This window comes from Pseudopodoces humilis, chromosome 2, assembly GCF_049639895.1.
Source record: "Pseudopodoces humilis isolate 2021_Gansu_Grassland_sample_001 chromosome 2, ASM4963989v1, whole genome shotgun sequence".
NCBI classification, from domain to species: Eukaryota; Metazoa; Chordata; class Aves; order Passeriformes; family Paridae; genus Pseudopodoces; species Pseudopodoces humilis.
In genome coordinates this window covers 60,514,445-60,532,747 of record NC_142201.1, presented here as the reverse complement: position 1 = coordinate 60,532,747, position 18,303 = coordinate 60,514,445, and the positions used below count along the sequence as shown (strand labels likewise).

At 37.4% G+C, this 18,303-nt stretch overlaps 1 protein-coding gene across 1 annotated transcript in view; it reads right to left on the bottom strand.

Annotated features, from left to right (window-relative positions):
- Nucleotides 1–18,303, bottom strand: part of GTF2F2 (general transcription factor IIF subunit 2) — a 79,394-nt gene that overhangs the window by 5,547 nt on the left and 55,544 nt on the right. Inside the window, exon 7 of the mRNA XM_005516382.3 lies at nucleotides 4,110–4,209. Within this exon, the coding sequence (XP_005516439.1) occupies nucleotides 4,110–4,209 (100 nt within the window). The remainder of the gene's footprint in view (nucleotides 1–4,109; nucleotides 4,210–18,303) is intronic.

Here is an 18,303-nt window from a genome sequence, read left to right as displayed (position 1 = left end):
ATTAAAAATTACTTAACCATTATAATCTGCACCAGATGACTATATATTTTCACAGAAACTTTTATCACCTCCAAAAATACTTCCTCTGATTCATCATCAGAAGCACAGACCAACTCACCCCAAACAAACCCCAATCACCATAGAGCAGCAACCGCGACACCTGCCAGCACATCACCCTATCCACCCCCAATACCACGCTCGAACAAAAAAACATCCATCCAGCTCCTTGGAACCAACAAAAGTGATCCAGAAGGTAGTGTAAGTCATGTAATCATCAAGTGCTTTCAGGCAAACTGCGTGGGTGAATCCATAGCGGCACAATGTACAGCAGAAAAGATGCATGTGATCAATACGGGACACATGCCTGGCTGTAAATGGGATAATTCTGTACGGGACTCATTCTGCTTATGATGGCTCAAATCTGACTCTCAAAAAGAAGACCTTCAGATGAAAAGCCTAGAAATGAAAATGCACAGATCTACTGGATACTAAAGATCTTATTTTTAAGAAGAAAGATTAGTTTTATGGCACAATTTCTTTTTTCCTATGTATCCTTGCCAGCTAACTCCCTCCTACTCTCAGAGTGAAAATAGCTTGTCTCTTGGTAGCTGCCCCAAAGTGGCTAAAGACTATTGCCACCTTTGCCATAGCTCCCAGGTCTCCAGCCAGCCAACTACCTCCTTCATATCCTGAAATGGATGTACATCATTAAACTGGATGCAAAGCAATTGTTCCCAACCTGTAGCTTGAAGTCTCTTACTTCTGCTTTAAAGCTAAAACGGGTGCGCAACTGAATGCATGCCTGCTTTTCTAATTCTATGTAGTGTCATAAAAGCTACAATCTCACCACACAAACCCATCATGCTGGATTTTTATCCAGTAACAGTTTAGTGTAATTATTTAACTATTTAGCCACTGCATTTAAAGAAGAATAAATCTTCAAAACAGTAATGGCTTTGCAACATAAGCAAACTGTAACATCAAGCAAACCAGCTTGACAGTAAATTGTATTGGCTGCCATGATCCACAGCAGAAATGCTGCACCACAGACACAAGAGGAGGAACATAAACTTATGATGCTGGCTTTCCTTTAAACAATAGCATGTCAAAACATTTGCTTCTTCTGGAAGTCCAACAGACAATTATTATAAAAATTTCATGTGAATATTCCAATATTCTTAATTCATTAATGTAAAAAATCAACTCACATAGAAAACTGAATATCAAACCTCCCTTTTACTGAAAAGTTATTAGCAGCTGCTGCCCCAGTTGCCCACTCTCTATTTACCAACACTCTAGCATTTCCCTCTAACGTCAGCAACAGTTTCCACTGTTGCCTAAAAGCAAAGCATAATGAGAAGAGCTAAAAAAAAAAAAAAAATAAGCCTTGTGTCTTCTGTTGCTGATTTCTTCCTTTTCGTCTTGTGAATACACTGCTCATAGCAAGTTACAATGCAGCCTTTCATTTTTTTCCTTCCTGTTTTCTTTGCGAACAGGATCTTTAATGTACGTGTAATGCACTTTTTAATAGCCATGTAATAGAATGCACCTACACTGTAAACTAATTAGTTTTCTTTAAAGTTCTGTGTCTTTTTTTAATTTAAAAAACATTCAAATACAATTTGATTTCAAGGAAGAAGCATTTTAGAAAAAGCTGCTTAGCACAGAAGCTGTGAGTTTATCCCCAGAAGAATTTATACTGAAATCAATTTTTCTTTGTTTACCTTCCCAGGATGTTGCTAAGCTTGCTGAAAAGCTGCCAAAATTACCTTCTTGAAAGTATCATTAATACTGAAACTGATGTAACTGCTTTGGTAAACAGCAAATAGAAAGGTGATAGAGAAGCTAGAATAAATCCAAATTTCATCCAGCAATGCTTTAGAGTAGTCTTAAAGGTTTTCTTGTCTCCTGGAGCACGGGTATCAACCTCTATAGTACAGGATATTGGGAAGAGAGAACCACAAAGAAACCACTAAAAGAAGCCTCTAAAGGGATAACCAGAACCACTTTTCTGCTGTATTATGAAAAGTAATTAAGTGACAGAAAGGTTCCAGCTGCAAGAATATTAACCTTGCAACTTTGTAAACACATTTAATATTTATAGATATAATGGAGGTCTTGTCCCAAGAAGAAAATCTAAGTTACAATCTTAGCATATATTGTAATGCAATTGCAATTTCTTCAAATAAAAATGTGGGCTTAATATAATTTCTTGGAAAAATAACCTAATCACTTTCCCAGTCCTTGAACTCAAACAAGCTATTGCTATTCCCCATCCACAAGTAATTTATTTCCCTCCTCCTTCCTGTTGTATGTTCATTTATAGGTACATGGAGCAGCCACACTTAAGCCCCATTTTATATTCTTTCCTTACAGAAATATTAACCCTTTCTATCTTACTTAGTAAATCCTCATTCTTCCCTCAAAATCTGCCCAGATGATGGCTGTATTAGCGCATAAGCAGTTTGTAGATTTTTATTTCTTTCTTGTGAAAGTCCTGTCCCCAACACAGCACCCATATGATTACAGGCAAAGCAGGTTCTAAGAAAGCGGTTGCTGCTTGAAAACAGCAGAAAAATTCAACCAGGAGGTTTTACAAGTTCATAGACTTTTTCTCCTAGTTACATATCCTTTCAGCCATCTAACCTGAACCTTAATAAAAGACTCTGTGAAAATAAAGACTTTGTAGAAAGTAGTCCTGCCTTGGTCTTTAGAGTCAAGGCAAGATCAAGGTGACTAAAGTACAAGTATGTCTTACAAGATTTTTCCCATCAAAACACCTTTAAGGTAGACATGAAAACTAAACACACTGCTGATGGATTTCCATGACTATGGACAGCTATGTAACCAATAAAAACATTACAATTAGGACACAAGAGCATCACCACTTTTAACAGGCCTGGTTATGTTCTGATTATACCCCCTGAAATCTCACACAAGATTTAAACTTCCATAATGATATGATGACCTGCAGTTTGCAGCTGGAATAAAGATATAAAGATTATCTCCAGCTTGAAGTCATACTGCTGTGATTATGCTGGTGTTAGGGAAATGGAACAACATCACACTAAAAAGAGAAGCTGTACCCCACCAAAGCTTATTCCCGAATTAGAAAAGGAGAACACCAGCAGCATCATAAAACAATATACCCACGTAAAACTGCATCTGCATAGTAGGACACATCAGTGTGACTGTTTTGGTTAAATAAAATTATCTCAGCTGCAATAGTTATATTGGTATGATCATCCATGTACAGAGAAGACTTTGAACAGTAACTACTACAAAACAGCCCCAAGAGAGAGAAATTATTATTTCTGGTTCTGTGGCAATAGACTAGTGTTCTTAATAATGCTAAAATATCACCCAGTATATTGTCACTTGTTTCATGTAAATAAAATCTTAATAAAAAGTGTAAAAGTTTAAGTGACTAACAGTGATTCATTTTCAGTATGACTTAATGTTCCTCACATTCAACATAGTCAAGAGGATCTTTAAGGAAAAGGACGTTACAGTTTATATGTACATCAACTGATCTGGAACAGCAGTGTGGGTGTAATATTGACAAAGCCAATGATGCCAATAACATGCACTGTGAAGGTATGAAACTGAGAAAAATTATCAGCTGTTACTCTTTTCTACTTGTTGCCAATTCTTCCAAAGGATTGGAAACTGATGATTCTTTTCAAGTCCTTTACCCTCCTGCAGATGATAAATTATTTGGCTCAAAAGTGCTTCCACATCTCATAGCACAAAGCCAGAACTGCCTTTCATCCACAAAGGTCAAAATTACATTAAAAAAGAAAAAAAAAATTAGAGGAAGAATGTAATAAAGCCACTAAAAAGGGTTGGGTGAAGGTGTTCTGCCCTCCATCAGATAACACAAGACAGTTACAACTAGCAGACTTTAGCCCCTAGGGTGATATCGGTCTTGAGACAGAAAGAAGTTCTCGAGAAGACAAAATCAAGGAGAAACCAGATGACATAAAGCATTGCCAAAGACAGTGGCCAACTGTGAGCAAAAGAGCTGCTGGACAGCAGCAGAGCAGTCCTGGAGTCCTAAGCCAAATTCCTCCTGGAGAAAAGAAGGGAAAATACCAAAAGCAACTTACATTATACTGATGATTAGCCACTGGTTTATAGTTTGTGGTTACAGCTTTGTCCAGCTGCTGTGATAACCTCACAGGTTTAGAAGATTCTTCTATCTGTAATCTACAAAAAAAGAAAACAAGAATAAAAAGTTCAGACAAGCACACACTCAAAAGTGAATTCTAAAAATCTGCAGTTATGAACCAGCCATTATCAAAGGTCAGTTGCAAACAATCCATAAGGCAAAACAGATGCACTCTTCTGAATTAAGTTCTTCCTACTGTATTTTTGCTTAAGGACACTGAACTATTAGGGTGCTACATTTATTTTTTATATATATACATATATATGTGTGTATATATATATAAATTATATTATATTGTATCTATTATATTAATTATATTATGCTACAGAAGATACTGAAATGCTGGAAATCAAACAAGTGAAGAAGAGATACTATAAACAAAGTTTGAACACCAATTTCACTGCAAAAGCCTAATGCTCAGATTGAAAAAAGCCCTTTCTCTTAAAAAGGATCAAACCCAAACTAATGTAAAATCTCACAGCTTACTCAACTGAGGGATGAAAAAGCTTGTCATCCACCTCTGCTAACTCATGAACTTCTCTTAGATATTTAAATGTAAAAACATAAATTTCTGTGACCTTTCTTTTGGCATTACAATATAGTAAGAGTGCAAATAACGGTTTCAAGAGCCTTATAAAGACATGAAGACAGAAAAATCCACCCAGCTTCAAATCAATGTGCAATGAAGTCTCTATCACACAGATAACAATAGGTGACCTTCAGTTCTCTTTGGGAAAGACTCTCAGAAGGACAGAGGTTGAGGACATCTTGTCAATCTCATCCCTATGTAATTTAAAGCTTCTGTATGTTGATGTAGAGGGAGCATTCCATTTAATTCAGATTTAGCATTCAAGAATTTCTATTTGAAATGAAGAGGCGAGAAACCAAGCTCTAGAAAAGCACAGGACAACGGCCCTTCAGACACAATGGCTTTGTGGCACATCTGATTAACATGTTAATTATCAGTGAAGCTGTTTTGTTTCCAAAGGTGTATCTTGTAGGCAGAAGAGTCAATTTCCACTAAACACAGTAAAACACAGCCCAATAAATGGACAATGAAGCTTGCTTCTTTCCAAACAAAAATTAATATGGTGACATTAATGCAAATAACAACTGCATGTTTACTAGTGTAAAACATAAAATGATAAAATTGACAGTTCTTTAAAAACAACTGTAAATGTGTGACGTCACTGATTTATTTTTGTAAAGATATCATTTACACACAAAAAGATAAAATTTAAATTCAGCATGTTTCTGATTTAACACCTGAACAACCAAAATAAATTACATCTGAAGGAAGTATTAAATTAAGAAATACATTCTCTAGTTGTAGCAACTTGAAAGAAAGAAAATCATCCCTCATAGCTGGTATTGCTGGAGAACAGGTGGGGACAGGTTTTTTCTCATACACAGATAAACATGCTTCTTCTCAAATCTTTGCAGACTTGTCATTCTTTCTGTAGCTTTAACTACTCTTAAGCAATCATTGCTTCATATTCTACATTTTTATATCAAGGCTGCCTTCTGTCCAAATGTAGCATGTTTCCTTCTTAGCTTGAAGGAAAATCAATTGGAAGCTAAATGAACAGTGAATATTTTTTGCTTATCACAAGAGTTTATCTTCTGGCCTTCTATCTAATTAAATTATTTTAAAGATCTTTTTTTTATCTGGTTACCAAAGGTCTTCTAAACTCATGTTTCACAAAGAGGCATAGGCCAAAACTAAATCACCATCCTTTCTACGAATCTGTCTTTTTCTCAATTTTTCCATTGCTTAATATTTTTCCTTTTGGTCTCAATAACTTTTTAAAATTTTAAACAGTTTGGCTTTAATTCTTTAATTTTTTTTCCCAGTTCATCATGTTTCCTATTGATTTGATCTGGGGAGTTTTCCAGTCCTCCTTCTCCTGTATTCTAACTATTTTTCATCTCACTTCTCCCCCATTTTTCCTTTTCATAAAGGAGATTTCCTGTTCAACCCATTTACTGATACTGCTCCTGTTCATGAGACAGGGGCTCCTTGAGACAAACTGGGAATTCTTGTCACTCTCTTCCCCTCCAAGGCCACTGCACCAACTTCATGTGCACCAGATTAAGTTATTTGATTTACAGTGTTGCTCCAGAGTCGTCCTCATAATGGCTATGGCACAGGGTCCTAACAATACTTAAATACGTCAGATGGTGTCACATTTTCAGGGAGCACCAGGCATTCAACTGTGGCATTTCTTCATGATTAATCCTCCTTGCACTGGGTTTTATTTATATTCATTACTCTTTACAATGTAAGTTTACAATATCCTCCATTTCTTCAGGTAAACAGCCAAAGAACATTAGCTCTTCAATGATGAAATGTCAGCCATGGACTTTAGACACCACTCATGTTCAAGGCCTCTTCCTAATTTGGCATTTTAAAATTACAATAGAGAAAATTCCAACTCCCATTCAGTGCAGCTTCCTTAAATGAATTCTTCTTTGCACTAAAGTACACCAGCAATTTATTTCTTAACATTTGTCTTGTTTTGCAATACAAGATGTAACCAAAAGTATGTATTCTATTACCAACTATTAAAACCACATGTGGCAGTGTTCTTTACCTCTTCCATGACCCATCGTCCCTCCAGGGGGATATCTTCTGTTAATGGGCCAGTGAGTCTCACTTCAGGACTGATAAAATTACATCATCCCAGTGTGAGATGCTCCACCCAGGGGGAGGAGCCAAGCATTCCTACCTGGATAGAATCTGAGACTTGGAACACCACAGGCAGCCTTTTTCCACTGGATTCCCAGAAAAAAAACAAACTGTTCTACATCACCACTAGACCTTCAGAAAAAAACAATATCGTTCTATAAGATCACTGCTCCAACAAAACCACATCTGTCACTCAAGAAAAACTACAACTACCACTTAATCAAACTACTACGAACACCCTAACCAACAAAATGTCATTATATTCTAACTCTATCAGTATTTTTTAATATTACTATATTTTATTTTAATTTTCCTATTAAGTTGTACTTTTTTTTTACATACTAATAAAACCCTATTAGTTCTATTCCAATATCTTTACCTAAAAGCCCCTTAATTTCAAAATTATAATTTAAAAAATTAGATTTTCCATTTCAAAAAAAGCTCCTACCTTCCTTAACAAACACCTATCTTTTCAAACCAAAACAACATTTTTCACTCACCATGCAGAAGGATATGCATATATTAACTTGTCAATTTCCAAACCAGTAGAAAACCAAACATGTAAGAGAGCTAATACCCTTCTCAGAGGCCTCCCTCCAAAGGTTGATGGAAGTGAAGGTACACTTAACAAGTTAAGTTCTCCAGCACACAATCTTGAAAACGAAGAAAAACTTACTGTCTGCATAGGAAACAGGATGGAAGCCAACCAAGTGAAAATGGAGAGGGATCATCTAAGTTTGTTTGTGAAATGGCAGAAGACTTCAGAAAGATCTATACATAGCAAGTAAAAAATACATCAGCTACAAATGTATTTCTCTGAAATTTCAGACATACTTGTGTTCTACTTCAGTAGTTCTTGTGAAAGGTTTCCAAATTACAACCACAGAACTCACAGATCTCAGATGATCTTTAGAAAACTGGCTTACAGTAAAATAACCTTTTTTATTTTTGTTTCTACTACTGTAACGTGAGCTAAAAATATACTGCTTTCCTGATACTACTTTTTAATGCAAACAATTACACCAGTGGCCACATGCCAATATGGAAATTTATATGGGAAGGATGGTGACTCAAGAGGCAAACCTTTTTATTATAGCTTTTATTCTACACAGGCATCTTGCTCTTCTCCCTAATGGCTGCTCTTCCCATTTATTTTTCTGCAGCTCTCACGATTTCACAGAGCCTCAGGTTTAATTCCCTTTACCTTCCTTGCACCGGGCTTCCAGGTATAATATTGTCACACAATCCTGTGTGGAATAATAGCTGATGCACATCTGGAGTTGGCCTCCCAAAAACATACAAATAAAGGGGCTGACAAACAAGGTATAAACATCAAATTAGCAAATGGTTCACGTGGGGATGAAGCACTGAAATTTGCTTAGTGTATTACGAAGGGTGAAGACAAATAGCCCATAATAATTTTGTAGAGATGGTTTGTTGATACAGACACTATCTGCAGGGAAAATACAGAATGGTTGTTTGGGTTTTTACAAGATGATACTGCAATTCTGTTATATTCAGAAAGTCTACATCTGGGAGAATATAATTGACTTTTTAAATTTGCATAGCTGTTGTCTGAAAAAAATTGATGAAATATATAAATTTATACATTCCAGTAATTATACACTTAATAATACATAACAAAAACTATAGACTGGGAATTATACTAGCCTTTTAGATGGATGTTTTAACATGTTACAGATGTAATTACTTTTAAGTGTTCATTTCTTAAACAGAATTTCAAAAGCAGTATTAACCAAGAAAATCAGGCAGTACTTTATGTAGGATTTTCTCAGAGTGGACCTGCTGAATCTTAATTGAAACTGCCGGTAGGAATACAGAAAAAAATCAATAGATATTCTGAGTCACTGGTGACACTGATTTAAAGGACCAGTGGCTTTTTACCTATTACTCTTTATTACGATTTGTAGGAATCAAAAGACTTAGTTATGGCTCTGAACGATACACAAATCTTGAAGGAATTAAATTTTACCCTGAACTCTTGCTGAAATAGCTAAAGCCATAATTCACGCTAATATCTGATCTAAAAAAATAGAGAGAAAATGCCGATATTTTTTTCCCCAAAACTGCCAATGAATTAGCAACAGAGCAGCCACCAGCCTGCACACTGTGGTTTTCTCTTCCACCCCCAAGATCAAATATAGCTCTTCCACCTTGAAATACAGCAAGTAACCAGCACGGCATTGAATTCATCATGGTCATTTTCACAGCAAAACACATTTCATACTGCAGCTTTGATTTGACACTGTGCTTACAGTTGAATAAGGGGAAAAAAACATTCAAACAGACTGGAAATAATTCCATAGGACTTGGCAACATGTAGCTCATAAAAGGAGACAGATAAAGACAGTATGTACATTCCTAGGAAGAGATATTCATTGTTTTTTAAATACATGTAATTTTCAGCAGGAAAAAAATAAACTGCAGACCTTTAAAACTGATAATCTACTGTGATTAATCTTTTGTCACAAAACAAATGTTTCAAAGATTTGAAGAAGGTATTAATCAGAAACACTGCTAGGGCTTGAATCCTTTGCATTTCTAAAGAAACTATTTTACAGATGAGAGAGGATAGTTTATATACCTTCTTGTGCTTGCCTATATATACACAGGACACCAGTAAGTAAGGAGTCAGCTTTACTGTCGCAAAAAAGAAAAGTTGTGTTTCTTCTTTATCTGCAGTATCATCCAGCAGAGATGCACTGGAAAAGAGCAGGCCTGTTGTCCAAAGCTTTGGAGGGAAGAAACACAAACTCTCCATCTTTGCATAGTTTTGTAGCTTTTCTCCAATTGCTCACAGAAGTTCCCAGCCCAATACCAGGGAACTGAAAGCCAAGGACTAATGCTCTCATCATCCCTTACTCAGTAATTCTGTACTAGAATCAGGCATTGACAGCTGCATGAAATTTCATTATACCCGGTATGGGTCATGAAGCCTTTTCTTTGCTTCCTTATTTTGCTAAGTATCCCAAACATGCCAGAAGTAGGTACATCCTGAAAAATCTCATCCAAAACAAATAATATTAATGTAACAATATAGCCTCACATCTCCTGTTGTATTTATTTGGACTTGTACACCTTGCTGAGGTTCAGGTAGCATCTCTTTTGAGTTTCCTTCCAAGAAAGAATAGCAGTAATGTAAGAAGCAAACAGATGATCAACAAGATGTGAACATTCTTGTAAGATACTGAAACTTAAAAAGTTTTTGTAATTCTGTGAGAACTAAGGGACTTCAGGACCCTGTGGTGCACATCCTGCTAATACAACCCCATGGTAATGCTCAAGCACAAACAACATAGGAAATTACCAGAATGGCCACACCAGTAAAAACACAAACTATCTAATAATAAAAATGACAATCTGTTGCTACACCAAACAATCTGTCATATATTCTCAAAGATAAGAACAACATGCAAATTCTTCACGTTGTGTTTCATTGCAAGGAACTCTGCTGTCTCACGTTCCATGGAGGCGGATGACAGCCTCCATTGCAGATGAATCCACTGTTCTTCAGACACTCAGTGTTACTCCAGCACAGTCAAAGCAAAGTGAGCCTGTCCCCATTTATGAAGACTAGACAGGCAGACAGAGAAGAGCTTGAGCTGAATGAAAATGGCACTAAGAAGTGCATTTGCCAGTATTAAATAACAAAATGTTTCAGCTTATTAATACAGGATATGAGTTATAACTAATTTTAAGTCCTGAAACCCTGGCATTTCAAGAAAAGTGCTGCAATTATTGTGTGTTCACATATCAGGTTTTTCTGAAGTTGACATCTTCAACTATATATGTTGAAGAATAAGCTATGAATCATATGAATATACGATAATTTCATGTCTAATACTCAGACAGGCATCATAGGCGCAACTAAAGACTCCAATTCTACATATCATATCTTCCTCCAGTACAAAATATCAGACGATATAAATGTCAATTTAACAATAAGTAACAACTTCGTATGCATTTTACTTTCTGTATTGACAAAAAATGAATAATTGATTAAAACCAATCCAAGTTTTCCTCTCTGACCTTAGTATTGCAAATGACTAAAACCTCAGCTAAGCTTGTGTGAACAAATAATGTAAAGATAAAAAAATAAGACCTATTTTAGCATTCTAGGAGTGATATAATTGAATAATTTTCTCTATTTGTTTGATGCACAATTTTAAACATGTTAAATGATGCACTAATGCAATTAGCATGAGGAAAATTCTAACAGCTACTTGACATCACAGATAGTTTTAATCAAGCTCACACGTGTCAACAGATAATTCTGCTGGAAGCATTCTGACACCAATGAAGTCAGGCTCTGGCACTACCTGGTCCACAGTGGGGACAAGGTAGAAGAGTTTTATTTGAGGCTAAGTTCAAAAAGGTTTCATGCCTCAGAGGTATTTTCTACAATTACATTCTATCATCTGCATTAAATGAGGTTCTAAGTAGCCTATCCATTAGTGTGGCTGACAAGGCTTTTTTCTTGTCCCTGCCTCCATTTGGTTTGTCCGTCCAGGTGTGGGTCTCTATGTTTTGCTTGTTGCCTTGCCCTTTTACTCAGCACCCACCCTCTTTTGCAGTGAAAAGGGTCCATGACCAGGTATCTTTAAGGGCAAACATTCCCATTCACCTTTGTGAAGCAAGGCAGCCTCTGCATCCTCCTTGTCCTTTCAGGACTTAGGTCAGGACTTGGGTCACAGCATCACCCTCTTGCCCCCAAGGTGAGAAGGCCCTTTCAGCACTATTTAGGCTGTTGATTGGTAGAAAATTGCACAACCAACCACAGAATCATTTCAGTTGGAAAAGGCCATCAGTTTCAACCACTAACCCAGCACTGCCAAATCCACCCCTAAACCATGTCCCAAAGTGTCCCTAAAGGCCTTTTAAATGTCTCCAGAGGTGGTGTCTCAATCACTACCCCTGGCAGCCTGTTCCAATGCTTGACATTCACTTCAGTGAAAAAAATGTTTCCTAAAATCTAATCTAAACCTCCCTCGGTACAGCATGAGGTTTTTTCCTCTTCTCCTACCATTTATTGCAAAGAAATGAACACTTTCTTATTACAGTTCATGTATTTTGGAAGAGAAGTTTGCAGTTGTTAAAAATGTCAGGATTTTGCAGTCCTTTCCAACCTGTGGTCATCATAGTCAATCTATTAGTGCCCAAAAGGAAAAGAACTCTCCATTATTGCCATACTTTCAATATTTTCTTATTAATACACATAACACAAACATGTCTGTTCGGCCCAGTTTCCTGCCCAGTACAAGTGACAAGATCAAATTTGAGAACAAGTGAAAGCAAAGTTAAAGGGGTGGCTTTCTCTGAGGACTAAGGTAAAAGTGCTGCAGCTCTATATGGGGCACTTCATCTTAATGTCTGTGTGGATAAAACACAGCAGATTTTTATAGCTGGGTGCTTGTACTTGTGGTTTATTCCAGTGAGAGAAAGTAAAACCTGGATGTCCATTTGTGTTGTCTGGAGTATGTAAGGGTACCTTGACCACAGGCACGAGACAAGGTTTGAGACTGGCAGAGTGATAACGTACACCAAACAAAAAATTGGACAACATGCCAGAAGCAATGAGAATGCAGGTGAGATTTCAGGGAAGAGAGCTGTAAAAAACCTTGCAAATGTACATGACATGCATCAGTCCCACATGGAAAAAGAGAGGGAAGGACAACACAATAGGAATGGCTGGATAGGCAGGAGTCTGATGCACATACTCTTGAAAAACAGCAAGAAGGAGAAAATGTAGGCTGAAAAGCCTTTGGGTTTGTTCACCTAAAACATATAGGTGATGATCCACAGGCCTCTGCCTCTGAGCCAACCCTTTGGCATTGCAGTCTATACAGCACAGGCAGATGCCAGCATCTGAAATACCGTAGGGATGAGTAACCACGGAGCGGTTCCTGGCTCCGGGGGAAGCACCAGCAGCCTCACAAGCCCATTACTAATACTAGAGAAGGCGATCTAGGAAAAGTGACTCATTAGCAAACTAAGCAAGACAGAAAAAGCCCAGCCCTTTAATTTTAACATGAATATTATCTCCTGAATTAAAGCCAGATAAATTCTCCTTTCTCGCTTCGATTTTCAAAGATGCAATTTCCTTTCCTACTTCTATTTTCCCGAGTCCTCAAATTTCTCCGTAACAAATGGATTTACTTACTAGATACTATTTCAACTTAGATTTTAGAAAAGGAATTCTAAATTCTGAACTATTATTTTTAAAAGTAAAACAAGTAGACTTGTCTCAAAATGACATAATCTTGGTTTTTCTGCCAAAACTAATCTGGTGTGCTTGGAGCTGTTTTGAAACCAATGGTAGAACTAACAGGGATTTTTAGGTCTGGGCAGCACAAAGTCAAATAGTTCTTGTCAGTCTGTAGATGCAGAAATTGTGTACATTTTGCTAAAGGGGACAAGAAAAGTAGTTTGTTAGACAGAAAAGGTACATCTTTACCATACCCTGAAAGGCCTAGGTTTTGAATTACTGGTAAAAGGGTGGATGATTTACAAGCTCAGTCAATTCACTCTACAATGAAACTGCTCACAGGTAAGGAGGTGGAAAGAAAGAGGTAGACTCTTGGTACAAGTCCTCAAATGCAAAAATAAAAAAATCCCCACAGCACCTCAGCTACATCTCTTCAATCTGAACCTCTCCTCCCTTTCTCCTGCAAAATGTCTGTATCAAGTTACAGCTGCCAGTACTCTGCCTCCAACAACACACTGCCATCTCTAAAACTCCAGTTCCCAAATACTTCACCACTTTCCTCATTTCTCTGTAAACAGCCACGGCATCTGGCTCAGTTGGGGATCTTCCAGTTAAAATAGACTGTAAACAATTTAACAGTTTGTGACAATCTGGAAAACATTTGAACTGCTTCCCTAGAAAACCTAGCTGGCTCAAATCCTCAGGGGATTTTTTTGTCTCTTCCTTCCTTAGCCTGCAGACCCTAAAATGCTGGATAGCCAAGAACACCTTTTTGAGGCCCAACCCTCCCTTCAGTTAAAATACGCTTGGAAAAAAGTGTCAAGGAAGTGCTGCAAAGGGCACTGAAAGGCAGCTGCTGGGAGAATGTACTGCACATGCCCATGGGTTAATGACTATACACCGCCTTTGATAGCTTAGAGGGGAAGCTGGCACAGTTCACCTGCTGTTCAAGGGTTTAACATATGGTTGCACTAAACTGCAGTTAGCTCACACTGAACTGCTGAATTAACCCACCCAACACTCTTTCCTACAAGCAAAAAGAATGAAATTAGTTTTAATTGAACTCTGAAATTATGCTTGATCCAAACAAAATCAGCATTAAGTTAAAAAGAAGAGCTGGTAGGTTCAGCAACCCTAGAAACCCTACACTATAAAAACCAATGCAAATGCAGGAAAGAAACCTGTATTTGTCCTCCGTCCATGCAAAAAAGCAGTCTTGCTCATTTCCCAGGTGGAAATTTCACCAGCTTCTCCTGCAAGCCATAGGAAAAAAAGAAGTAACACCGCACAGACTAAAAGATATACCAGTTAAACCAGAAAACTGGAGAATTTTTTTAAACTTTGATCATCATTCTTTCAGCCAATTGTATTTCCTTTGCCAATTGTACAGAACTACTGCTCAGCTGTATTTGCTCAAGTAGTTTAATTACATTTTACCTCCTCCTATTTTGCAAAACAAGTGCTCCCCCAGCTCCCTCTCCCAATATATTACATACCTGCCCGCCTCTACTGGAAAATCATTGCTGGATGTCCCTCACCTGTTCAAGTGGGAACTGTGCTCCCACAAGCAGAGCAAGAGAATATGGAGCTACAGCAAAGCCAGAGGCAGAAATCAGCTGTGTGGAGGGCGCCCAGCAAGCAGGAATAGGGCTGGGAGCTGCAGGGCTGCTCTGCAGATGAGAGGTGATCACAGTGGGGACAAAGAGCCATCAAAGGGTCACCTGCCACAGGAGGCGACCTGCTCGCCAGGTTGTGAAAGAAGGTTTTATAGCAGCCTTGAATCATTCAATTTGGTTCAAGTCATCTTTCTCAAGGTCTGGTCTTTGAAATGCTGCTGCAGAGGGCAAACCTGAATGTTTTTCTTTAAAAATGTATTTTCTTTAAAAGCTTTAACTTGGCTTCTGTGCATCACCTTCAGGGCAGTTATCAAAGCCACAGCTGTATCACCATTAGCCCTGATAAAAACTCTCAGTAAAGTGAAAATACCTTCAGGATCAGGAGACTGTGGCTCAAGACTCAGCTTCAAGCTCTGCTATAGCTTTAAACCAGCAACTCTCAAAGTTATTTCAAAATATCTTTCTTTAAAAAGCACACTGATAACCACAAGGCACAACAAAGACATGACTAGGTTTTAAGGCAACTGAGTTGAGAAAGCCTAAGATTTAATTTTGCACTTGAAAAATAGAACTTAAAAAATAACTCTGCTTTTGTTTTGAAGAAGAAACCAACATAAGTTTAGTTGTTCAGAACATCATCTTTGGAACGCTCCCCAAGAGAGCTTACTTCTTAAGAAATAAACTTAGCTCCATGTACTTTGAGGTCTGCTACATTGGTATTCTCTTAATTAGAGATTTTCACAAGAGTGCATCTTATTTGTGAGCACAAAGAAACTCACCCAGACTTTGTGAAGACATACCTATTCTGTTATTAAATAAAAAACCCCAAAAATCTGATTATAGATTTGTCTGGCATGACAAATTCCAAAAACAGTTGGTGGCTGAAGCATAAACATTGTCTAGCTTCCCCAACAGGAAACTGGATAATTGGGTTTTCCTTAAGATCTGGGTGAAAGCAGACTCCATTCATGTGTAATTTGGTTGAGTATGTCTTCCACAGGGAAGGTGGAGGGGGGGGAAGTAATGAAAGAAGTTTCAGGACCATTGTATTTTAAAGCTTGCTTTGCAAGGTGTTTCTTAATTAAACTTAAGGTTTCAATTTCAAAAAATGCATACATACAAGGAGAAATGCTCTATCCAAATTCACTCTTCTGTCATGAACTGAATTTGTTAGTAATTCAAACATGAAATGTAACATGAACCATTATTACTATACTAATAAACTGTGAAACCATTATTACTATACTAATAAACTGTGAAATCATTATTACTGAGAGAAGTATCAATTTTCCAAAAACTTCTGTAGTTTTTAATTCAGTGTGTGTATATTTCTCAAATTGAAGTGTAAAATAGAGTGTATCAGTGCACTGAAGCTGAGCCTTCCCCACAGCAGCCCCTGAAGTATCTGAGCAGCACCCACACAGCACCAACACTCCCAGGGGCCAGGAAACTGGGAGTGGGCAAGAGGCTGGGAGGAGATGCAGCCAGGACAGCTGACCCCAGCTGACCAAAGGGATATCCTGTACCATATGGTGTCATTCTCAGCAATAAAAGTTAAGAGAAAGGAGGAAGATGACATTCCTTACAATGGCATTCTCTTCTGAAACATCTGCTATGTGTACTGGGGCCCAGCTTTCCATAAAGTGGCTGGACATCACCTGCTGATGGGAAGTAGAGATTAAATCTATATTTTTGCTTTGTTTCCACACACAACCTTTGCTTTCCTTCATTAAACTGACTTTAACTTGACCCACAATATTTTCCATATTACTTTTTTCCACTGCTCTGATGAGGAGAGAATGTGAAAGAGCAGCTGGGTGGGCATCTGGTACCAGGCAAGATTAATGTTAACCCATCACACTCAAAAAATGCTAAAAAATTTGTAACTTTATCAAATGTTACCTCAGTATTGGAGATATTTAGTGCTGTAAATGTTTTAAAAACACTTAACATCAACAGAAGTTCTCTGGACTCAACAATACATGCACTGCTGTTGGCAGAGTACACACAGTAGTCAACATAGGTCAGCTCAGAATGATGTGAACTGCTGGATATCTGCTCTTTCTTCAGTGGCATACATGGTATACTTCCAGGAACAGTCATGAGATATCACATATACTTAATATTTTACTACATCTTCTAGTGGAAAGTGTCCCTGCTTATGGCAGTTGTTTGGAATCATGTGATACTTAAGGTCCCCTCCAACCCAAGCTGTTCTTTGATTAGATGCAAAAGGAAATGTTCTTTTTTCTACTGACAGGTCTCCTATTAAGTTCCTTTTGGTTTACATGGTCATCAGGAAAGACATATATTAATTTTTGTTGTTATTATTAATGGCTTCATACAAAAACAAAGTTATAAGCATCTCTAGGGGAAAAGAGAAACAAACCATCTTTTGTGCAAGTTGTGAAAGCTCTTTGGAACTGGTTTAAATTCCACGGGAGATCAGTTTTTAGATTCTAGCTCTAAGTCTAGAGGAGATGAAGACATTCTAGAGAAAAGAACTGGAAAACAGATTCACTTAAAAATCCCAAAAAAAACAGCTGTAGCAAATATTTAATTTTTAAAATGTAGAGAACAGTCAAGCAATTACTCAGAAAGGTAAGAAGCCAAACAGTTTCTTTCCAAACAGATGCTTTTATATCACATTATTTCTACAATACTTTTTGGACTACTTGCTCTACTCCACCATATCCTTTAATTTAATAACTCCACAAGATTTTTCAGGATTCACACATCCTTCACTGCAACAGGAAATGAAACATAAATTACCTACCACTTTCCTTTCTTTATTGCTAGAGCTGAAAATGTTTTGTGGTAAGTGGGGAGAAGACAACTGCCTCTGCAAGCCTGTTTCTCCAGCTATACAGAGCCTCAAGACTTCTGTGACTATTCAGCACTTCAGGCCAAGTACCTCCTCCTGAACAGGATCTCTGAGCTAAAGAAGGCAAGTACTACGCACTGTATTCTCTTCTGCATTTGGCTTAGCAGAAGCAGAACACAAACAGTTTATCTGGCCTTCATAATTTCAGAAAATCCTACATTCTGAAGAAACAAGGAAACTTCTTTTTCACAATGGGAAAAATGCCAAATTACACAAAATGTTCTTATAATTAATTTAAGATCTCTCTCCACTTGATAAATGAAGAAAATAACTATCCATCATTTCTTCTGAAGGGCATATTCTATTAATGGTGTGAAAATTACATTTACAAAGGGGACCAGCAGCATATTGCGTTGTAATAAAAATGGGGCAATGAAAAATATTAGCATATAAAAATACCAAATAAAGAACAACATAGTATTGTGCATTGAAACAATGTGTCTTTACGAGAGGTGTTCTGTTATGCCATACCCCATGTAAACACTTTATTGCAATGAAATACAAACAACCTGAAATGGGACATCTCCCTTTGCACATGTTCCATGACAGACGGCACTGGAATGGTATTTGCTGAAAACCAGATTAAATCAGTTTTAGAAACTGAATTCCATCAATGAACAGATTGCACCATCTGCTTCTACTAATATACATTAGAGAATGTGTATTTTCCATAGCTGCATATTTACACTGTAATCAGAAGCCTACGAGACAAATAGG